The sequence below is a fragment of the Chanodichthys erythropterus genome, chromosome 7, assembly GCF_024489055.1.
Source record: "Chanodichthys erythropterus isolate Z2021 chromosome 7, ASM2448905v1, whole genome shotgun sequence".
Taxonomy (NCBI): Eukaryota; Metazoa; Chordata; class Actinopteri; order Cypriniformes; family Xenocyprididae; genus Chanodichthys; species Chanodichthys erythropterus.
In genome coordinates, this window is record NC_090227.1 from 22,963,648 (window position 1) to 22,983,637 (window position 19,990).

A 19,990-nucleotide genomic window follows, 5' to 3' on the forward strand; every position below is an offset into this window, starting at 1 on the left:
TTAAGTACCTCAGGGAAAAACTGTGTTTATTGTGGTTAAATTGCACTTGTTTAACATAATGTAAGTAAACGGCTGACTTATTGAAAGTTTAAACAATGTAATGAGAAGATTAAGAGTCGGCTGTAAAAAGATGTTTAATCATTATTACTGACAGCACATCAAGCTAACCAACAGGTCGAGATAACGTTACATCCGCTTGTTAACACTGTTTTATTTAACGGAGACGTTCGTTGTTAAGCAGTTTTATGAGATTAGAAAACTTAACGGACAGCAACATTCAGGCGGTAGTAGTTTATAGGGCTCTTTTAATATGTATATTATTATCATTGTATTTATTTGTATATATTGTATATAATATTTAGGCCATGTTGTGCATTTCTCTCGCCCTCTGTCTATCTACACACTATTTATATATAATGTATTCAAGTTTGTTTATTGATTCATGTCTTTTGTTTCTCGTGTATTTTTATATGCATTCATTTTAACAATAAATTGCTTAATTTCGTTGCTTCAAATCAGCCTCTGTCGTGATATTCACAGATGTATTTTTATTCTGAGCTAAAATTTCCTAGCTAAATAGGTGATTATACTTTGACATATTTAAATTTGCGCGCTGTTCTGACGATGCATGACAAGTGACAACATTAACATGGCGGATGTAGTACGTCCGAATTCCATTCATCTACCCATATTCATACTATATAGAACGTACTGTTTTAACGGTCGGGAAGTACGTTCAAATTCAAATGTAGTACCTAATCATGTAGTATGCGATTTCGGACGCAGCCATGGTTAGCGAGCTCTAGAAGACATACAGTTAGTTCCTGTTTACTTTTCTTCTATGGATGAATTTTAGATGAGTTTTTGTTTCTTTAGCGCCCTCCTGCTGCTGTATGAATTGGAAACTCCATTCATGGAATAGCCTCTTCTTTTAGATGAATTTGTGGACTAAAAATGCACAGAGCGCCCTCCGACTTCAAGGATGAATTGAAAACACCAGCGCTTATAGTAATGACAATGAATATTAAATTTATAAAACTCCTCTGTATAGAAAATTGACATAAGCATATGAGAATCGAATATTTCTCCAAATGTGCATGCTTTTAAACTACAAGCCTATATTCAGACTCTTTGCATCACAGAAATACATTATATTTTAAAGTATAATATAAAACCATTACTTTATATTGTAATAATATTTTTCTGTATGTTTCATATATCATAATGAGCTTGAGACATCACAGAAGGTTTTTTTCACAGCCTACCTGACTGAAATGCCTCATTAATATGCAAGTCATTTCAGCTCATTACTATCCAATTCTTTTGTCTTCTCAGGTGAGAATGGCCCATTTTCAGTGGTGATTCACGCCTCCTCGCATACTGTGTTTCTTGGCAAAAAGTGTCTTACAAAAACTAAATCAATATATTGTTTTATATGAAGGAGTAGGCAGCATAATTTTTACATAATTTTGAAGCAAAAACTCAAGTCTACAACCTCCAATACCCAAAAGTCTTGTGAACACAGATTTACTATACTTTTTTTGGCTTTATTTCAGTGACTTAAGTTTTTTGTTTTTTCAATAACCACGCATAAATGTTATTCCTTCAAAAACACAAACATGTACATACATGTTCCTCACATATTATGGTAGCCTAGTTTGTGCTGAATACAGTGTAATGACACTTTTTCCATTAATATGTTTATGAACAACTGAAAAAAGCACAAATGTCAGGGCATGTCAAAACTTCTCCAAGCCCCAAATCAGCCTCAGACTCCAGAGGTTTAATACTTTTCAAACTGATCATTTCGTGTCTTAGGACATCAATGTGTCGTCACGAGCCACAGGGTTTAATTTGGATTTGTCTGTGCAAGTTTTATTTACTCTTATAAAAGAAGTTCCCATTGACCCACATTATACGGCTGACAGACCGCAACGGTTGGAGTTAAAAATCATAATTTGTGTTCTACTGAAGAAACAAAAGTCCTGCTAACCCCCTGCTAAGATTTCCTGCTATGCAACAACAAATGCTAACCCCTACACCATGGTGGGTTTTGCGTGATAAAGTTCAGGAACAGTTAATAAGATTATGCGATATGAGATCGCCAAAGCCAGGCGGTCCATAACCAGACCTCACCGGACAATAGGACCTTTTTGCACTCTGAGTCACTACCCCTGTTGCTTAGAATAAAGCAATAGAGTAAAAAGTTTCCCACGTGCTGTACTGGGACGGCTCATGGGAGAACTTGTGGGGGATTCACGCTTATATCATTGAACAGAGGTTCAAACTCCAGTCCGAACACCACTGGCCACAAGCTCTGTGACAATTGGCTGAAGCCACAGCTGTGGTCTGCAGTTATACATACTTGGAAAGAGTGGGAAGAGAGGAACTGCAACAATGTAAAATGTGTGAAATAAAAGGTGTTTTTTGAACACTGAAGCATGAAAAGCCATTCTAGTAAACCCCAATAACAAAAAAACAAACAAAAAAACAATCAAATCATCTGTTAAATGAGATATGGTACAGTCTATATCAGTGCTGTTTTCCTGACCGTCCACTAGGGTGCAGTGTTATTCAGAAGTAAACTGCATTGGCTTTGGGCTGCAGAGCAGAAGAGCTCAGGGGACTCTGGGGTTTGTAAACCAAACATCAGTTTTCCCAGGCCCTCCTCACATCTCTGGACTATTAAAAGAAAGAGGCAAATGCGCAGCAGCACTCACAAACTCATTGAGCTCCTGCGAAGAGATCCAGACTTCCTCTTCAGCGTGGTGCAGATGAGCAGATCGCTGAACAGAAAGAGAGATCGGTCCTTCTTACCGCCCACCGTTTTCTACAGTAAAGAGAAGTACAGAAGTTCAGGAAGCTTATATTATTAGTAAAACTGATCTTTTTTTTTGTATGAAGAGCTTATTTGTGCTCACCGCTTCCACCACCATCTCTTGTCTCAGGAACTTCCTCTGCGGATTCAGGATCTGAAGAGAAAAAAAATATTAGGTATCATCAAAGGGCAAACATACTTATAGAAGCCTGTTCTTGGCCACAGAAATAATAATAATAAAAAAAGCTAATTGTAAATTTTAATCTCTCAATTCTGACTTTTTTTCTTGCAATTGTAAGTTTAAATGTTGCAGCTCAGATTTTATCTCTCACAATTGCAAGTTTATCTCATAATTCTGATTTTGTTTCCCAGAATTGTAAGATAAAAATGCACAATTGTGAGTATTAAGTCTAAATTGTGAGATATAAACTCACAATTGTGAGATAAAAAGTCACAATTACCAGTTTTATTTTTTATTCCGTGGTGAAACAAGCTTCCATACAAACTAGCAGTCATACTACTGAAATGTGTTGATATCAATCGTATATTTATTTAGTGAACGTGAAATAGCGTTCACAAGCAAAACTCTAAAAAATAAGCAACTAGTGTTTCATACAAACTAGTGGATTAAGTAAGGTGAGGCAAGTTTATTTTTATAGTAGGCCTATATTTCATGCACATTTCATACACAATGGTAGTAATGTTTTACATGAAAGGGTTTTTAAAAAAAATTACATAAAAGATGCCTGAATAAAAATAACAATAAAAAGAAAAAAATGATGTGTCTCTCACATGCTCCACTCCCTCAATGTGCGCTTCGATCTCCTGCATGACGCGCGTCTCCTTCTCCAGCTCCTCTGCGCTTCGTCTGCCCTTGTTGATCCTCTCGGCCAATCGCTTGATGTTCTTCTGGGCGTCCAGCAGAAACAGGTAGTCCGGGTGATCCTCAGAAGTGTGTTTCAGAAGATCCTGATGCCCACAAACAGAATGTCATTTAAAACCCAAACTACCAAAACAACAGGAAGTAACTAAAAATAAAATACATGGATAGTCCTAGAAAGTTTAGTTTACATGCCAAGGACTGTATCTTATAGGAGAATGGCATTGAATTTAAGCATTTTTGAGATTAAGATTAACAGACAATAGGAGTAAATATGAAGGATTTTAACTAGTAGCTGAGCTGTGACCCCATACAAAACATACCTGATGTCAGGGCTGAATGATTTGGGAAAAATCAAAGTTTCTGATTAAAATTGCAATAGTGGTTCTGAAACGTGCTACGCATTTGTTTATTTAATTAAATTACAGTTTTTGCGATTTGATAATGTACTAAGCCACATCGCAATTTCGAAATCACTTCGATTAATCGTTCAGCCCTACCTAATGTGTTCTAAACAAGCAAAAATACATGAAAAGAAATCTTCACAATGGACACAAAAAATTTAAAAAAGGGGTAAGGTTAGTGTCACCTTAACTAGCAGCTCATAACGTGGGATCCGCTGCACTGGCTTTATCATCAGATCACCCAGAGCTTGTTTCTCCTTATTCTCACGCATGCTTTGCTGAGGAGGAAAGAGAAAGAATAACAGAGAAAGATAACACAAACAAAAGTTTAAAAGTACTACTATACTTTATCTTGATTTTAACTTCTTGTGTACAGTTTATCCAACCTTCTTTTACTAGATAACTTGGTTTAGGTTCAGTTTGCAGAGTTACCATTAGAGGGCAGTAATCTTTGAACAGCTGAGTTCAAGTACACCTCAAACATTTTATGATTCAGCTGAGAACATATGATGATAAATCAAAAGAATAAAAATGCATATAAAATGAGAGGATTTATGTCATTTGTTTAACCCAGTCAAATGTATTATTGTTAACTAAAACTATTAAAAATAATTGTTATTAATTGAAATAAGGCTGAAGTATACATAAATACAAATTATAGATGGAAAAATAAAACAAAAATTAGAAATGTCTTGGCAACTAACTGAAATAAATGTTAAAGTACTAAAATTATTAAAACTTAAAAAAAAAAAAAAAAAAAAAAAAGCTATTTCATTAAACATTAACAAATCAAACATTAATAAATACTACAATAATATAGAAATAATACTAGAATAAACACTGGTTTAACCTCATCTCCAGCTAAAGACATTAATAGTCCAATGTAAATACAGAAAATGAACCCAGTCTAGCTCTGTTTTAACAGGTCATAGTTTGCACAATGACAAAATCCATATATTTAAAGTTTAGCTGTGCCAAATGGCCATATAATGTCTCGAGAGCTGCCAAACAGCCTCTCGAGGGGATAATTGTAGTGTAAAAGTATTTTTACACACACACACACACACACACACACACACACACACACACACACACACACACACACACACACACACACACACACACACACACACACACACACACACACACACACACACACACACACACACACACACACACACACGCAGTCATAATGTACCTCTAGAAACTTTAGGAAAGCAGGCTTGGCTTCCTTCGCAATTCTCACTGCGTCTTTGGCGTTCATGAAGTTGTCGATGTATGCTGAATAAATATCGGCGAGGATCTCTTTGGAAAACTGAGGAGAAAGTGGAGACATTATCATCACTACAGAATAGCTGTACACCTTTAAAAACCTCATCCATAAGAGAATTCTGTTATGTTTCCATTTTCAAAAAAACAGAAAAAAAAAAAAAACAGTACCATGGTGCTTTTTTGATATTTTTGTTACTAAAATGGCTTCCTATCTGATAGCGAGGACAACTCTGAGTAATTATCTTTGTAGATAGATGGTGTGTGCGGACAGAAAGTCCTCAAATAAATCTCCTTAGCTTGTCGTGAGGAGAGACGGCTCACCGCCAGTGTGTGACTCAGGCTGTTCTGTAATGTTTAACTGTAAAGCCACAGGGGGACAATTTACACCCACCAGAAACAGAGGTCCTGTTTTACGAGCGCTGAAGAACACGCTGACAGATCTGCACAATGTCTATTCCATAGAGGCTTTCATTTTTACACTTAAAATAAAATAAAATAAAAAATAAAAACTAGTTGAAACTTTATGAACAGCCATCTGATTCTCAGGTTTCCTTGAGTCCAGTTCGCAGTTGTACTGAACATTAAAGTACACATGAATATAATAACATAATTAAATAATTTGATATTTTTGTTGGTAAATAAGGTGAATGACCCTTGGTTTTCATGTTTTGTTTTTGTCAACTTTCGCATGTGACTTGGGTTGTATGTATTTAATAAAACTAATAACACAAGATAATGTTTTTTTTTTCTTGTAGTGCAATTAGTAACTGTCACAATGCTACAGTAGGTTGTTGTGGGTGACTCTTAGCATGTTGCTATATGGTTGCAAAAGAAGTTCTGATTAGTTTTTAAAGTTCCTATGAAGAAAATGAATGAGAACCTTTAACAGACAAGGCTTAAGCCTAGTACCAGACTAAAACGCATGTTTGAGCTGTCTTTAAGGTACAATATGTAAGATTTTCTGTCCGCTAGAGGTCGCTAGAGGCCTATTCCAAACAAAGATGATGCCAAGTTTGAGCGCAGAATCTTGGGACATGTGGTCTTCACCTCACAGCTGGTGGAAAACAATTGGGATAAGACTCGATAAGAAATCATGTACATGGATGCGATTATTAACGTTACTGTAGTATGAAGTTGAGCAGGGCGAGTGTTGTGGGAGCTGAACGAGGCCGCTGGAGCGATTGTGCAACATACAACTTGCGAGCAGCAGAACTTTTATTATGCCATAGTCATCGGCGCCGCTTCTGCTTTTCCGGTCAAGCGTATGAGGTAACGCAGCTCTGTTTATCATATTAGATACATTTGAGTGTGTTGAAAATGTTATAACGTTACTCTGTGCGTTCACTCGGTGGCTGCTGTGAGACACTGTTGCACACAGCAGTAAGATAGATCGATTTTAGAATATCATATTAAATGCCGGATGGCTTGTGTTGATAAATGGCATGAAATTAATTTTAAAACGTATTGTATGATGGAAGAAAATTCTGTATTACTGTTAATAAAAATAAAGCTGCATCTGATTATGCTATGTTAGCTACTTCACAAAATAGTGTTTTTCTCTGAGGCATGGAAAAGCATGGTACGCACAAAAAAAAAAAATCAAGAAAATTAGATTTAGCCTAAACAATAAGACTGAACGTGTTGAGCTATATAACAATAATTTGTTTTCTGTCTATAAATATATCAAAACAGTTGTTCCCTTGTCTTTTAAAACATGTAAATATTAAAGCGTCTTTGGTGTTTCCATGGTTTCTACAAAATAAAACTGGAAACCGAGAGTAACGCGGGTATGACGCAATTGACAGGCGACTCCTCACACGTCCCGGAGCCTTGGTTAAAACTGCAATTTTCTCACGATTTACAAATAGTTGCAAACATTTGGGATATTGTAAGTACTAAAGTGAACAAAATATATAACACTGGTCTAGTGGTTTTTGGATATTTTACTGCAAAATTCTTACATATTGCAACTTTGTCTGAAGATGCACACCAGTAATGTTTTCATGTTTATAAAAGCTACTTAAAGGGATAGTTCACCCAAAAATGAAAATTTGATGTTTATCTGCTTACCCCCAGTGCATCCAAGATGTAGGTTACTTTTTTTCTTCAGTCGAACGCAAATTATGATTTTTAACTGCAACCGTTGCCGTCTGACAGTCAAATAATAGCAGTAGATGGGAACTTCTACTATAACAGTAAATAAAACTTGCTTAGACAAATCAAAATTAAACCCTGCGGCTCGTGACGACACATTGATGTCCTAAGACACGAAACGATCGGTTTGTGCGAGAAACCGAACATTATTTATATAATTTTTACCTCTAATACACCACTATTTCCAACTTCGTTCAGCTTCCTGTTAGTGAGGTCAAAAAACGCGTTGTGATGACGGAAGTGATGTCTCGCCCATATACTTCAATGAGCGCGAGACATCACTTCCGTTGTCAGAGCGCGATCAGACCTCACTAGCAGGAAGCTGAACGGAGTTGGACATAGTGGTGTATTAGAGGTAAAAAATTATATAAATGCTGTTCGGTTTCTCGCACAAACAAAGTTTTTTCGACTCTTATTGTTCAAGTTCCCAATCACTGCTATTATTTGACTGTCAGACGGCAGCGGTTGCAGTTAAAAATTATAATTTGTGTTCGACTGAAGAAAAAAAGTCATCTACATCTTGGATGCCCTGGGGGTAAGCAGATAAACATAAAATTTTCATTTTTGGGTGAACTATCCCTTTAAATGGCTACTTAACCAGGCCTGAGACTTACATACACAGGGTTCTGTACAGCCTTAAAGCCCTAAAATCCCATAAAACAGAATAGTTGTGTCTAAATGAGCAGTGGATCTGACTGCTAACTATCTGAGTTTGTCAGTTTGCAACTTATTTAGTCAGAGCCCATAAAATCCCTGCATTTGATGTGCGAACGTGAATCTGACAGGAATGTCTAAACAACATGGAACTAGCAGTCGTGAGGCGGTATTTCTCCATACCGGGGCAGAAGGTCAGACAGATTAAAGCCCCACACTGAGACACTCAGCATTCCTACAGAGAGAACAGACCTTCGCCTTATCCTGAACAAACTGTTCGGCTGCATCCCTTTTAGCATAATTACACAATGCACTAAATCCCAAAGTATAATGCAGTTTTTACGCGTACAGTGTGCATGACTCGAATTTCGTCATCAGAAGAGAATGCACATACTGTACCCTGGATTTTTCCACGCGTAAATTGTATACGCAGGACGCACATGCACATTTTTTTCTTTCAATAATTAGTTTATCCACAAGGTGGCAACCATGCCCTGGGGTCGTCGATTCACAAGGTAGTCAATGAAAAACTGCATAAACAGAACCTACCGGAGCTCATGTAAGCTACAGCGTCAATGGACGCTTACATAGACGAGATATTGTGCAAAGACGTTCGAAAGTACCCTCAATTTTACAACTCTAGCATGAAAGAATACAAAGATATTTATTTACATGGGTTGTAACTTGTGGTGAGAGGCTGCTCAAAACTACACATGCGTTGAACGCCTGTGTATGTGTACGCTTTCGACTGTGTAACAAAAAGCATACCCAGGGCTTTAAAGTTTTTTTTTTCTAACTTTTTGAAATTAGTCTATTATGATCAACAAGGCTGCATTTGTTTGATTAAAAAAATAATAATAATAATAATTCAGTAAAACAGTAATATTGTGAAATACAATTTCAAATAATTGCCTTTTATTTGAATATTTTAAAATGTAATTTATTCCTTATGATGTAAAAACTAAATTTTCAGCATCATTACTCCACTCTTCAGTGTCACATGATCCTTCAGAAATAATTTTAATATGCTGATTTGCTGCTCACTAAATATTTATCATTATTAGCAATGTTGAAAACAGTTTAGGGCTGGGCGATGTATCGAATGCTTTTGTCACGCGCATTTCTTCAGTAAAGCCGGTTCCCTGATTACCGCTAAATCGCCATCACCTGCTTTCAAATGAAGCGGCATTTAATAAACAGAACCGTAGTTCACTGATAAGACACGCAATATCGCGTTCAATATCGATATGTATCGCCGCCGATATTGAGCGCGATATTGCGTGTCTTATCAGTGAACTACGGCTCTGTCTATTAAATGCCGCTTCATTTGAAAGCAGGTGATGCCGATTTAGCGGTAATCAGGGAACCGGCTTTACTGAAGAAATGCGCGTGACAAAAGCATTCGATACATCGCCCAGCCCTAAAACAGTTGCTGTTTTATATTGTTGAAACTGTGATTAAAGGTGCCCTAGATTCAAAAATTGAATTTACCTTGGCATAGTTAAATAACAAGAGTTCAGTACATGGAAATGACATACAGTGAGTCTCAAACTCCATTGTTTCCTCCTTCTTATATAAATCTCATTTGTTTAAAAGACCTCTGAAGAACAGGTGAATATCAACATAACACCGACTGTTATGTAACAGTCTGGGTGTACGTCCCAATATTTGCATATGCCAGCTCATGTTCAAGCATTAGACAAGGGCAGACAGTATTAACGTCTGGATCTGTGCACAGCTGAATCAACAGACTAGGTAAGCAAGCAAGGACAACAGCGAAAAATGGCAGATGGAGCGATAATAACTGACATGATTCATGATAACATGATATTTTTATTGATATTTGTAAATTGTCTTTCTAAATGTTTTGTTAGCATGTTGCTAATGTACTATTAAATGTGGTTAAAGTTACCATCGTTTATTACTGTATTCACGGAGACAAGAGCCGTAGCTATTTTCATTATTAAACACTTGCAGTCTGTATAATGCATAAACACAACTTCATTCTTTATAAATCTCTCCAACAGTGTAGCATTAGCCGTTAGCCACGGAGCATAGCCTCAAACTCATTCAGAATCAAATGTAAACATCAAAATAAACACTACTTACGCGATTAGACATGCTGCATGACGAACACTTTGTAAAGATCCATTTTGAGGGTTATATTAGCTGTTTGAACTTTTTTATGTTTTTTAAGGCAAGCGCGAGCTCTTGGGGCGTGGAGCACCAGATTTAAAGGGCCACACACCCTGAATCGGCTCATTTCTAATTATGCCCCAAAATAGGCAGTTAAAAAAATGAATAAAAAAAAAAATCTATGGGGTATTTTGAGCTGAAACTTCACAGACACATTCAGGGGACACTTTAGACTTATATTACATCTTTTTAAAAAATGTTCTAGGGCACCTTTAATTTTTTTCAGTATTCTTTGATAAATAGAAAGTTCAAAAGAACATGACTTATGTAACTTTATAAATGTCTTTACTGTCACTTTTGATCAATTTAATGCATCCTTGCTGAATAAAGATATTAATTTCTTTCAGAATAACATGAAAAAAAAAAAAACACTTTCAGAGATGGATGAGACGAGGACCTAGTAGCAATAGAAATAGTGTGTGTGTGTGTGTGTGATTCTGAAAAGGCAGAACGGCACCAGCATCACGACAGTATGGACCCTAACAATGTAAGACCGGTGGGTTGAGACAGTATGGCGTCCATGTCAACTAATAAGCCTACAACCTGCACGTCATCCCTTTAGAATGGAAAAAAACACCTGCTAGACGTCAACACTTCTGTCATTATCTTCTGAGAGCAGACGACCAGGGCTGAGTGGCTCCAGCCTAGCGTTGACACTCTCTGAGCAGATCGCTGGCTAACTAAACCACCCATGTGTTAGTAACGCTCAAGTGAGAGGATAATCACAGATGATGAAGGAAACCATTGAAATAAGACATACTGTTAATGTGAAAATAGTAGACTAGGGTAGATTATTAAAATTTATCTTGCAAGCAGATAAACATCAAATTTTCATTTTTGGGTGAACAATCCCCTTAAAGGTGCCCTAGAATTAAAAATTGAATTTATCTAGGCATAGTTAAATAACAAGAGTTCAGTACATGAAATGACATACAGTGTGTCTCACACTCCATTGTTTCCTCCTCCTTGTATAAATTTCATTTGTTTAAAAGACCTCCGAAGAACAGGCGAATCTCAACATAACACCGACTGTTACGTAACAGTCGGGATCATTAATATGTACGCCCCAATATTTGCATATGCCAGCTCATGTTCAAGGCATTAGACAAGGGCAGCCAGTATTAACGTCTGGATCTGTGCACAGCTGAATCATCAGACTAGGTAAACAAGCAAGAACAACAGCGAAAAATGGCAGATGGAGCAATAATAACTGGCATGATACATGATAACATGATATTTTTAGTGATATTTGTAAATTGTCTTTCTAAATGTTTCGTTAGCATGTTGCTAATGTACTGTTAAATGTGGTTAAAGTTACCATCGTTTCTTACTGTATTCACGGAGACAAGAGCCGTCGCTATTTTCATTATTAAACACTTGCAGTCTGTATAATTCATAAACATAACTTCATTCTTTATAAATCTCTCCAACAGTGTAGCATTAGCCGTTAGCCACAGAGCACAGCCTCAAATTCATTCAGAATCAAATGTAAACATCCAAATAAATACAATACTCACATAATCAGATGTATGCATGCAACATGCATGATGAACACTTTTTAAAAATCCATTTTGAGGGTTATATTAGCTGTGTGAACTTTGTTTATGCTGTTCAAGGCAAGCGCGAGCTCCGTGGGTGGAGAGCGTGAGAATTTAAAGGGGTCGCAGCCCTGAATCGGTGCATTTCTAATTATGCCTCAAAATAGGCAGTTAAAAAAATTTATTGAAAAAAATCTATGGGGTATTTTAAACTGAAACTTCACAGACACATTCAGGGGACACCTTAGACTCATATTACATCTTGTAAAAAAACGTTCGATGGCACCTTTAAAGGCTGTAAAATTACATGGGACATTTAAGCAAACAATGTTTATAAAAAAAAACATGGTTGCACACTTCTACTTAAAGGATTAGTTCACTTTAAAATGAAAATTATCCCAAGCTTTACTCAACCTCAAGCCATCCTAGGTGTATTTCACTTTCTTCTTCTGATGAACAAAATCAGAGTTATATTAGTAAATATTCTGATGTGTCCAAGCTTTATAATAGCAGTAAACAGGGCCAATGAGTTTAAAGCTCAAGAAAGTGCATCCATCCATCATAAACGTACTCCACACGGCTCTGGGGGTAAATAAAGGCCTTCTGAAGCGATGAAATGCGTTTGTGTAAGAAAAATATCCATATTTAACAAGTTATAAAGTAAAATATCAAACTTCCTCCAGACCGCCTTCCGTATTCAACTTACAACTTCATAAGGAAGACATACGGCGTAGTGAAGGCATTTTGAATTGCGAGAGGCTTTACACTTTCTTTGTAAATTGAATATCGGCAATCGCCAATCTTTCAATTAAATTTCATATTTGAAATCACCAATGAAATCTGACAACTACTGTCTCATAAATTTGGTTCTAAACGCTCGAATCATGACAAAAAATAAAAAGTCTTGCGTCTGACTGTTTCTATAGGAACCTGAGCTTCTAACGGCCGCTGCAGTGATGCGATGACTTTACCAATCGGTGTTTGGCTCTTATTTTTGAAGGCGGGACTTATTGCGCCATATTGCGCGTTGCACTTTGTCCCATTCAAAACAGTAAGTGTGACACGTCTTGTGTTATTCTATAGTCTCTGGCCGTGTGGAGTACGTTTATGATGGATGGATGCACTTTCTAGAGCTTCATACTCATTGTTTCCCGTTCACTGTCAATATAAAGCTTGAATGCGTCAGGATATTTATTAATATAACTTCGATGTGTTCATCAGAAAGAAGAAAGTCATATACACCTGGCTTGAGGGTGAGTAAAGCTTGGGCTAATTTTCATTTTAATGTGAACTAATCCTTTAAAGTACGTATTTCACTGGGTGATTGACTGGTCAATAGCAATAGCATTTCAATAGCAGTCTTTTTGCGCTTTAATATTCACAGACACTAGGCCATCTCGCCATTTGATTTATTATTATTTATTTTTTCATCCAAATTTGCCAAATTCATCGCAGATACCATAGGGCCCTATATTAGCATTCATTTATCAATATTTCATTCAGGCAACACTCATTCTAATATTGCATACACCAGATAGTAAGCAAATCAGGACACAGCATTAGTTCTCCTTATACAGATCCATACTACAAAAATCCACCTGAAAATGTTTACCATCCAAGAATTTCTGGTATAATATTTTTAACATAATCTTCTATGATTTGGGATGCTATTCTCGCAATACTTTGCAAATAGTATTCAAACTGGGATTAGGATCTCACCGACTGAATGAGCACATGTCCAATAGTCTGTTTGTCATGCCACTGGTTGACACAGTCCAGCACCTGCTCCAGGAACTGCTCATGATGTTCTAGAATCTCAGGAATCTGGTAAAACATCTCGTCTACCAGGGACGGGTCACAGAGAGGGGAGTTCTCCGGGTGCTTGAGGGGCTTCATGTAGCCCTGAGACCAGAAAAACACAGAGAGACAGAGGTAATGTGCAGTTTTATCTACATGAAACAATTGTTTTATTTTTTTTAGTACTGAATAAATTATAATCAACTTTCCATCACAGTGCATTATGGCATTAATTGCTGAAATTAAAAATTATGTCAGGGTAAAACCACAAGACTGTAAGTTTGTCATAAATCTTTAACATTTGAGTGTGCTTGACATACATAGACCATGAACTGAATATGCAATAATAACTATAAAGGAATATGCAATAATAATGCATTTAAAATATAAAAGAATATTCAATAATAATATGCATTTATACAAATAAAGGAATATGCAACAATAATGAATATGCATCAAAAATGATAAAGGAATATAAAATATAATGAATATGCATTAATAAATGACAGAATATATGCATGTTTTTGTGTTTGAATGTGGTGGTCTGGGACAGATTTTGATTAAAGGAAATGCTTGACTCTCACCTTGGGACATAAACCGTGTCATGTCAAATGCAGATAATCATTCTGCTCTTCTGTCTTTACTGTCACAAAGTTTGCTTTTAAAACCAAAATTGTATCTCTTTTTTTTTATTATTCAAGCTCAGTAAATTAAAGTCAACATCAAATGTCATTTGCTTCCTATATTACTTCCATAAAACAATGTATTAATGGGTAACAGAACATTAAACAAGATAGAAATATGTATAGATTTGTTTGTAACTAGTGCACCTAATCTTCATGTATCATTTGTATATTTATTTACATCATTGCCCCGCTTTGTTACGTAACAGTCGGGGTGTACGCCCCCAATATTTGCATATGCCAGCCCATGTTCAAGGCATTATTCAAGGGCAGCCAGTATTAACATCTGGATCTGTGCACAACTGAATCATCAAACTAGGTAAGCAAGCAAGAACAATAGCTAAAAATGGCAGATGGAGCAATAATAACTGACATGATCCATGATAACATGATATTTTTTGTGATATTTGTAAATTGTCTTTCTAAATGTTTTGTTAGCATGTTGCTAATGTACTGTTAAATGTGGTTAAAGTTACCATTGTTACTGTATTCACGGAGACAAGAGTTGTCGTTATTTTCATTATTAAACACTTGCAGTCTGTATAATGCATAAACACAACTTCATTCTTTATAAATCTCTCCAACAGTGTAGCATTAGCCGTTAGCCACGGAGCACAGACTCAAATTCATTCAGAATCAAATATAAACAATATAACAGTATACAATACTCACATAATCCGACGCATGCATGCCGAACACTTAGTAAAGATCCATTTGAGGGTTATATTAGCTGTGTAAACTTTGTTTAGGGACTGTTTAAGGCAAGCACGAGCTCCGGAGGGCGGAGAGCACAAGATTTAAAGGGGCTGCACAGCATAAATCGGCTCATATTTAATGATGCCCCAAAATAGGCAGTTAAAAAAATTAATAAAAAAAAAATCTATGGGGTATTTTGAGCTGAAACTTCACAGACACATTCAGGGGACACCTTAGACTTATATTACATCTTGTAAAAAAACGTTCGATGGCACCTTTAAAGTGACAGCAGCCTAACAAACCTGCTGTAGTCTGTGTAATTAACGTTAATCAAAGAACAAAAGAAAAAGAAAATCACTCACTGATCTTGACTGTATAACTTTTGTAACTTCAATAAGGATTAATCTACAATTCATTTATAAAAAAAAAAAAAAACTATGCAGTACTATTTTACATTTGATTACAATTTCTATACCTGAAATTTTTCCAGTTGTATTTATTTGTGCCATTGCTGATTTGTTCTTATTTTATTACTGTATATTTATCTTTAATGATGTTTGAAGTTTATATACGTTTGTCCAGTTGTTTTTGTTAAAACCACAGGAAAATGTTAATGTTCTTTAGGCTTCTGATTTTTTGAAGGCTGCTGATTTTTGTTCATAGAAATCAGCTGCAACAAAACGTTTTGCCAAAAGGCACAAAATATGTTTGATATAAACGTTTGACTACATGTTTTTACCTTACTGGAATTGAAACTGGGAATCGATAAGAATCACTAAAATTTTAACAATACCCAACCCAACTTACCAACATAAATAACAACCCTTACAATAAACATACAAATGAAGTACTGTTGTGTTACCATGATAAAGTGAGGTATAAGCTGGTAACATCATATACTATGGAATTCATACTTCAAAAATACCTTGGAATTACTAACATATGCCAAAAAAGCATGTTAATACCATAGCACATCCAAAAAAAAAACAGTGTGTTTGTCTCAGGTCAGATGTTTTGACTAGCGCACATCTGGCCATTGCTTTTCCAGCACCTCCACAGCCCTAAAACGTGCCTGGAGACACACTGCTGCCGTGATAAACCGCTCTCGTCTGTCATTCGTCCATCATGCACCTCTCCACACCCTTCTCTAGATCTCTCCATTGACACCTTTAAGGTGATAAACCTGTGTGTCTCTCTCACTGTTGGCTCAGACAACCTCGGTTTGCCCTCTGCGCGCCATTTACAAGTAATGATGTTGACTGGAATGCAATCATTTACCCCCAAAGATAAACGCTTCCTTTAACACAGAATGAGGGTATAAACACTGGTGAGAATTGCTCAGTAATGGGGGCCATTTTGGAGGTACACTGCCCGCTGCTCGCTCACCTTGTTGCCAGGGCAACGGAAGCAGCTGCTGGAATAGGTTGTTATGAGTCAGGAGAGATTGGAAAAGATGATGATTTGTTTCTCTCTTTTGCTTATTAAATTCAGTATGCAGCTTCCGCTCTCGCTCTTACAGTAACATCATGTTCCGTTGTCTATTAATGTTAAACTATGAGATTTATTCAAGATCAGCAAATGATTTATGGTATTAAGAATAATATATATATATATATATATATATATATATATATATATATATATATATATATATATATATATATATATATATATATATATATTATATAATATATACATTATATATATATATATATATATATATATATATATATATATATATATATATATATATATATATATATTATATATTATATAATATATACATTATATATATATATATATATATATATATATATATATATATATATATATATATATATATATATATATATATATATATATAACACAAGTTACAAACACTTTATCAAACATAAAAGTGTTTGTTTTTTTGTTTTTTTCATTTTAAAGATAAATGTTATGCAACATACTTCGTTTGGACATTATGTTTGATGTGATCGTCGATATTACAGAATTGTTTGCAAGATTGAGTATGTGCATTTATGGTCCACAAAACTGTCCCCAGAAAAATCAGCCTGTAGTCATTATTATTAGCCTTAAATAAAACGAATAGGAGTCTATGGTGTTCATATAGATAGCTACATGAATATCTGTGCGTTTCATACCTGAACGAGCGTGCGCAGAGCATCAACGTAAGATTGTTCAGTGTCCAGTAAAGTCATCATCACATGTCTTCTCATGTCCTGTAGAGAGAAATATGTCAATTAAACATAATGAACATCATATAAAACACATATACATTTTACAAAAAAAAAACTAAATCAAATTTAAATCAAATAAAAATAAACAAATAAAATAAACATTAAAGCTGCAGTCCGTCACTTTTGGCGCTCTAACAGTTAATAAACAGAACTGCATGCGTCTTGCGGAAGAATATTGTTGCCGGAGCTACTTCTCTCTGTTTACGTCTATGACGAGTCGCGCAGGTACTGTGCTACTCCGCAGCGGTGCTGACCCAAGCAGTCTAAAATAGTCAGAATATAAGCACTTATTATACGTGTACAGTCGTCAGGGGCATAGTTTGTGGGGGGGATTGGATTTTTCCAGTTGTATTCAACCCCGCCAAAGTTGAAACCAAATCTACACCCTTGACCGTAGTGATTCAAGATAAGACAAAAACACGGTTTGGAAAATTGATGTACTCACTCAGTATATACATTTTGTAAATTTCACAATTGTTTCGGATCTGATTTGTGTGTCCTGTGCCGCTCTTTAGTTTTCCTGAATATCTGCATTGGTTTTAATGCAATGACATTGCATTGATAGGTATACATCAAAAACAACAGCAACATGGAAAGGGTTTGCAATACAGATGTTGTCTTATTTACAACATGACTAGCGGCTGAGTCTTCTGCGGCAGCTGCAGAAATGACTTTCAGCATGTTTACTATAACAACATCTGACAAGTTTACGTTTTACATGGCGTGAGAAAGTCACATAAACCAGGAGAAATCCGATCAAAGCGGTCAGACTGAAACGGATTTCCAAAAATGTGTTTTCAGAAATTTGATATTACAAATCACATATGAATGTATCTCAAACTTGATTTGTAAAAAAAAATGCTGTTCACACTTGCTAAATCTGATCGGATTTCAATCGGATATGCACAAAAATCGGATTTGGACTGACAGTCTGAACGAGGCTGCTTTAGTGATCATTTTCACCTGCTGGACCATAAAACAAGTGGAAAAAAAAAATCCACAGACACACATTGAAGAAGCTTTCTGAGCTTCTTAAAGGATTAGTACACTGCTGAATGAAAATTTCCTGATAATCTAATCTCCCCCATGTCATTAAAGATGTTCATGTGTTTCTTTTATCAGTCAAAAAGAAATTAAAGGGATAGTTCACCCAAAAATGAAAATTCTGTCATTTATTACTTACCCTCATGCCGTTCCACACCCGTAAGACCTTCGTTAATCTTCGGAACACAAATTAAGATATTTTAGTTGAAATCCGATAGCTCCATGAGGCCTCCATAGTGAGCAATGGACACTTCCTCTCTCAAGATCCATAAAGGTACTAAAAACATATTTAAATCGGTTCATGTGAGTACAGTGGTTCAATATTAATATTATAAAGTGACGAGAATATTTTTGGAGTGCCAAAAAAACAAAATAACTTATTTAGTGATGGCCGATTTCAAAACACTGCTTCATGAAGCATCGGAGCACAAATGAATCAGTGTGTCGAATCACGATTCGGATCACGCATCAAACTGCCAACGGCTGAAATCACGTGACTTTGGCGCTCCGAACAGCAGATTCGACACACTGATTCATTTGTGCTCCGATGCTTCATGAAGCAGTGTTTTGAAATCGGCCATCACTAAATAAGTTATTTTGTTTTTTTGGCGCTCCGAAAATATTCTTGTCGCTTTATAATATTAATATTGAACCACTGTACTCACATGAACTGATTTAAATATGTTTTTAGTACCTTTATGGATATTGAGAGAGGAAATGTCCATTGCTCCCTATGGAGGCCTCACGGAGCTATCAGATTTCAACTAAAATATCTTAATTTGTGTTGTGAAGATTAACGAAGGTCTTACGGGTGTGGAACGGCATGAGGGTAAGTAATAAATGACAGAATTTTCATTTTTGGGTGAACTAACCCTTTAAGCTTTTTGAGAAAAAAAAAAAAATTCCAGGATTTTTCTCCATATAGTGGACTTCAGTGGGGTTCACTGGGTGGAAGGTCCAAATTGCTTCAAAGGTCTCTACACAATCCCAGATGAGAAATAAGGGTCTTATCCAGCGAAACGATAGGTCATTTAAAAAAGAAAAAAAAAAGTACATACTTTTTAACCACAAATATTTTTCTTGCACTAACTCTGTGATCCGCACACATGACGTAATCATGTTACAAAGGTCACGAGAAAATTAGATTAAGTTATTCGCCCCCATTTCCCCCTATGTCACACGTGACCTTTCAACGTGTGCCGCATCACAGAGCAGTGCAAGATGAGCATTTGTGGTTAAAAAGTATATACAAGTATATATATTATTTAATTTATTTATTTATTTTTTTAAATGACCGATCGTTTCGCTAGACAAGACCCTTTTTCCTCATCTAGGATCGTTTAAAGCCCATTAAAGCTGCACTGAAACTGCAATATGGACCTTCCACCCATTGAACCCCACTGAAGTCCACTATATGGAGAAGAATCTTGGAATGTTTTCCTCAAAAAATTCTTTTTTTTTTTTTTTACTGAAGAAAGAAAGACATGAACATCTTGGATAACATGGGGGTGAGCAAATTATCAGGAAATTTTTATTCAGAAGTGAATTAATCCTTTAAACCTCATTCAGACTGTCAGTCCAAACCTGATTTTTGTGCATATCCGATAGAAATCC

The 19,990-nt window shown here is 35.9% G+C and overlaps 1 protein-coding gene across 1 annotated transcript in view; it reads right to left on the bottom strand.

Moving 5' to 3' along the window:
* LOC137023184 (rho guanine nucleotide exchange factor 17-like) overlaps positions 1-19,990 on the bottom strand; it is a 121,079-nt gene that overhangs the window by 22,786 nt on the left and 78,303 nt on the right. Inside the window, exons 3-9 of the mRNA XM_067389920.1 lie at positions 17,237-17,314; positions 13,636-13,818; positions 5,301-5,417; positions 4,288-4,380; positions 3,611-3,787; positions 2,922-2,972; positions 2,721-2,830 (exon numbers count right to left, since the gene is read on the bottom strand). Of these exons, the coding sequence (XP_067246021.1) occupies positions 2,721-2,830; positions 2,922-2,972; positions 3,611-3,787; positions 4,288-4,380; positions 5,301-5,417; positions 13,636-13,818; positions 17,237-17,314 (809 nt within the window). The remainder of the gene's footprint in view (positions 1-2,720; positions 2,831-2,921; positions 2,973-3,610; positions 3,788-4,287; positions 4,381-5,300; positions 5,418-13,635; positions 13,819-17,236; positions 17,315-19,990) is intronic.